Source organism: Corylus avellana, chromosome 8 (assembly GCF_965113065.1).
Source record: "Corylus avellana chromosome 8, dhCorAvel1.hap1.2, whole genome shotgun sequence".
Taxonomy (NCBI): Eukaryota; Viridiplantae; Streptophyta; class Magnoliopsida; order Fagales; family Betulaceae; genus Corylus; species Corylus avellana.
In genome coordinates, this window is record NC_142497.1 from 1,018,173 (window position 1) to 1,022,919 (window position 4,747).

At 35.8% G+C, this 4,747-nt stretch overlaps 1 protein-coding gene across 2 annotated transcripts; it reads right to left on the minus strand.

Moving 5' to 3' along the window:
• Positions 1-356: 356 nt before the first annotated feature.
• LOC132164232 (Major facilitator superfamily protein) lies at positions 357-3,989 on the minus strand. 2 transcript variants are annotated; one of them, XM_059574698.2, is made up of 6 exons: positions 3,946-3,989; positions 3,660-3,713; positions 3,068-3,215; positions 2,698-2,915; positions 2,009-2,568; positions 357-1,552 (listed from the first exon to the last, which is right to left on the minus strand). In XM_059574698.2, exons 2-6 carry the CDS (start codon positions 3,690-3,692, stop codon positions 691-693), a joined length of 1,821 nt encoding a protein of 606 aa, XP_059430681.1. In that variant the 5' UTR covers positions 3,693-3,713; positions 3,946-3,989; the 3' UTR covers positions 357-690. The 2 variants fall into 2 exon arrangements, with proteins under 2 accessions (XP_059430681.1, XP_059430680.1); XM_059574697.2 differs by having other exon boundaries at positions 3,068-3,218.
• Positions 3,990-4,747: the final 758 nt, after the last annotated feature.

The window sequence follows — 4,747 nt, forward strand, 5'->3', positions numbered from 1 at the left end:
TTGTAGTAAAAACTATAATATTTTGATAGTAAATCGAGTCCTATCTTTAAAGCATTAATTTAAGTAAATGACCTTTTGACTAGCAGGCTAGCAGCCAACCATATATGCATGTAGTGTCTTCCATCAATAGTTTCGTGGCTCTTAACATTACTGATCATCAAGTTGCATGGACAATTTGCACAGGCCATCAAGTATGACTTGAATAGATATATAGTTTCCTTTACAGAAAAAAGATTTAAACTATATATATATATTAAATTTAAAATAAAATAAAAAAACCTTAAAAACTCATTTAGAATGATGCTTGTTTATTTATAATTTATTAGTGGAAAATTACAACGCATCCTTGAAAAGGAATACCCTCCAAAAACAAAGAAAATGAGAAAGAGAAGCATGAGAAGAAACATTTCATGCCATTGACGACATTCTCCACTAAAACCTTACAACTCAAAGCACACCTTATATATACCTAGAGAGGTCAACCTTATTAAAACCACCAAACATCATCCGCTAACTTTTACCATTCTAAGAAAGTAATCATTCCACAGCAATATCATCTTTTCAAGTCGATCCATCCATCTCATCAACAAAGGTCATGCTTTCTTCTTGCGGAAATATGTTCATCATCATCATAAATAAATGGCTAGACCTCAGATAATATAATATATACAAAATTTTGGAGCTAGCTAGCTAGACTCTGCTGACCAATCCTTCTTGCCCTTGCTTCTGATCCGTGCTTTCTTTCTCGCTGTCATCATGGTTGATGCCCGTGTACCAGTTGGCACAAAACAAGTAAATCACAAAGTCAAAAGCCGTCAACACTGCAATCAGGAAGAAAAACCTGTCAATGTGGCCTGTGTTCAAGTTATCCGGGATCCAACCAGGATTATTGCCTCTAGCAGTGATCCCCATTACCATGTTAACAAGCAAGCTACTAACGTAGTTTCCAAGAGAAATCGAAGCCATGCAAAGGGAGCTCCCGAAGCTTTTAATACCATCTGGGGCTTGCCCATTAAAGAACTCCAGTTGACCAATATACATAAAAACTTCCGAAGCTCCAACAAGAACATACTGAGGAATTTGCCAAGATATGCTCAAGGAGCTACTCTTCTCACCAGGCATGACATGTTTGAGCCTCATAATCTCAGTGGCGCCGGCTGCAAGCATTGCTAGCATTCCAATAATGAGCCCGATGCCCATTCTTTGAAGCTCAGATAATCCCTTGGGATTTCCGCTTAGTTTTCCGGCAAGGGGGACCAGAATCTGGCGATAAATTCCAGTGCAAATAAGGACACTGCAAATATCGAAGGCAGACATGCTGGCAGCTGGGAGGTGGAAGTTTCCGATCTTGGTATTCATCACATCCCCTTGCTCTACAAAGAGAGAAGCCATTTGTGTGAAGATGACTGAGTAGATTATAGTACATGCCCAAATAGGTAACATTTTAAGAACACACTTGGCTTCTTCCACTTGAGTCACAGTGCAAAGCCTCCATGGATGTTTTGGGCCATACAGATCACTTGATGTTATTGTTGCTGCCTTGTCCAAAAATCTGAAGAATTTCAAGCAACATATAAGTATCAATTAGTTCCTTCATTTATTTCTTGAAAATTAGCTAGGCCATCCAATAAGTACTTGACGGTGACTATACCATGATATTAACAAAACAAACAAATATATTGTAGCTCTAAGCCTCTAACGATAGATTTTAGTTTAATAAACTCAATTGAAGATTTTTTTTTTTTTTTTTTGTCAATCTAAAGTTTTGTCCTAACTAGATATATGATTAAGACGTATAGCCAACAATTTTTTATATGATTTGCGAACCAAACAAAAAATTAATAAATTAAGTGCTTGATTAAATAGATCGGACTAAAATAAGCAGATAAAATTTTATACGATCTTGATACACCTCGAATTCTGCCACTCAAACACGAATTACCACTAGCTCCTAGTCTTACTATATTAATGAAAAAAATTAAATATAAATATTATTTCCAATACTCACTCAAACTCGCTGCTATGAAGAATCTTCCTGCTCCCTTTAATGGCAGATTCTAATCCTTCCACTTCATAGAGGTCTTCCGGGTGGGCTGGAGCAACGTGCCATTTCTTAGCGGTGGCGACAAATACCTGAGCAACACGTGGGAGAGGGTTGCCACATGGTTTTACGTAGCGGTATCCAGGAGTCCCTATCAGAAACGACAGCAAGGCAATAATTGCAGAACCAAAGGACGCCAGAAACCCAAGTGTCCATCTTCCGGTGTCCTCGTAGTACACCAAAACGGTGTTGGAGAAAAGAGAGCCTACGTTGAGTGCAAAGTAAAAGTAGGCAAAGAAAGCCACTTTCGAACCCTTTTCCTTTGGGTTTGCCGCATCAAATTGGTCTGCTCCAAACGTGGCAAGAGTTGGTTGGTGCCCGCCATATCCAAAGGCTACTAAATAGATGGATAGGTAAAAAATGGCCACGCCAATTGAGGATGTGGGCATGCAAGCCATTTCCCCATCACCACAGCCCGTTGGTTTGATCAAGAATAGCCAAGACGTGAGCGATAATAGCCCCAAACCCTAATATAATTAGTAAATAACTTGGTTAGCAAGCTAGAAAGATGTTTGATGTGAATAAATGATTAATAAGGGTTAGTAACTATCACATCATCAAGTTATGTAACAGTCAACTAAATAATATTATATTACCACTACAAAAATGATCTGAAAGACTGCACAGGTTAAGAAACGGCCCCAGTATGAATCGCTGAGGAAAGCTCCAACCAGAGAGAACAAATAGACAGTTCCAGTCCACTTGCTAACATTATTGGCAGCAATTGCATTTTCTTGACCAAGAACTCTAGTCAAGAACAAAACCAAGTTCACACCAACGCCAAAGAAAGCTAGTGTTGCAAGGCCTTGATTTGCTGCACCATATTAATGAAGCAGAAGAAAATTAATTAATGAATAATAAAATCAACCCCACATTTGAAAATTAAAGAAAAATAATAATATAAACATTTTCTCTCTTTTTTTTTTCTTTTTTTTTGAGAGAGAATATGTAATTATTGGTAGGTACCTAACAAGATGCTTGTATATTTCCACCCTCCTGTGCCCTTTTTAGTAAGGCAATCCTTGCTTCTAGGAGTACTGGTCAGCAACTGTCCATTCTTGTTGCAGGTTTTGGTCACAGCTGCATCTCCAATGCTAATGTTTTCTTCTCTGACCTGCTAGAAAGAAATGATAATAACTAAGAATTAATTTCATTTTACCAAGCAGCTCAGAAAATTATTCAGTGCAACTTAATCCAAAAAAGACAGTCATAATAAAGTATATAACACCAAAGCCACCATATGAACTTCATTAATTTACATTAAAAAAAAAAAAGTCCAGTGGATTTTTATGGGTATAACTAGCTAGTTAGTCCAATTTGATTGACCATGTTAAAAGTATGTGACCTTTTTTTTTGTCATAGATCGTTAAATATCACATCATACACATGAAACTTAATTATTAGTGAAATCATATATCGTTCCATGATCGTCAGTTTGTATTCAAATACAGAGCATGTGGACCTCAGCTCCAACCACCTGACAAATGAAGTTTGGTCCCATTGATAGGACAATATTTTCTATTTCTGAAACTTTTACTTGCTTCTGTAGTTTCTTTACCTTTCCTTCGTTGGTGAAGCTGAGAGAACCCATAGCAGCCTTTCAAGGTCTCTTCTGCAACATATCAAAACTTTAATCAGTGAAAAATACAAAATATTCAGAAAATAAACTTAAAAGGCCTGTCCCATGCATGATTTCAACATTTCCTTAACTAGAACAAAAAAATAAAAAATAAAAAACCACCACAACAAGGTGAGTTTATTGAACCTTTAAACAATAGGAGGAAAAACATGTCAGGGTTACAAATGATATTTCCAACCCAATAATATTGCTTACTGAAACTTACAAGGGAATAAGAAGAAGGAGAAGGAGAAGGAGAAGGAGAAGGAGAAGAAGCCAAAAGTTGTGTATACAGGAGAAGTTGCCAAGGAGATGACTGAAAAGAGTTGTGGGTGAAGGGTTCATTATATAGGAAATGAGAGAGTGCATGTGAGAGAATGGATGGCAGGGTTCATTTTCAAAAACTGCCTACATCATATTTTATTTTATTTTTTGGACTGAAAGAAAAAAAAGAAAAAAAAAAAGAAAAAAAGGAAAAATATTAGTGGAATAAGAAGAAAGAAAGGTCAGTTTGAAAGAGCCTGTGCCACAAATTGGGTCATTTCTTACATGAATATTCGTTAGTGGGATTTTTATTTCCACTTGACAGTGACATTATTTCTCTTTTTTCTCTCTATTTCGCAAGTTTTTCGTTAAGCATGAAGAACAACAGTTACTGAACAGTATTTTTAGTATGTCCAAACAAGTTAAAGTCCATGTCGAATAAATTATTAATTTACAGTAAAAAGAAATTTCATGTTTTTTTGTGGTCATGAGCAGCTTGCTCTTTTTAAGTAATTGACACCACGTAACTCGTGCAATGCATGTGACTTCATTTTTGTGATCATAACTTCTTCTTTTTTTTTTTTTAACTTGAATTTGATTGATTGTTCTTTTGTAAAATATGCTAATTAATAACGTCATGTTTTTCATTACTTTTTCTAAGATGTTATATAACCTTAGTCCTTCTTTAATAAAAGAATTAAAAAAAATGTCTTGTATTATTCATAGATTAAAGATAAAATAAAAATGGATCGCCAATTTAACCA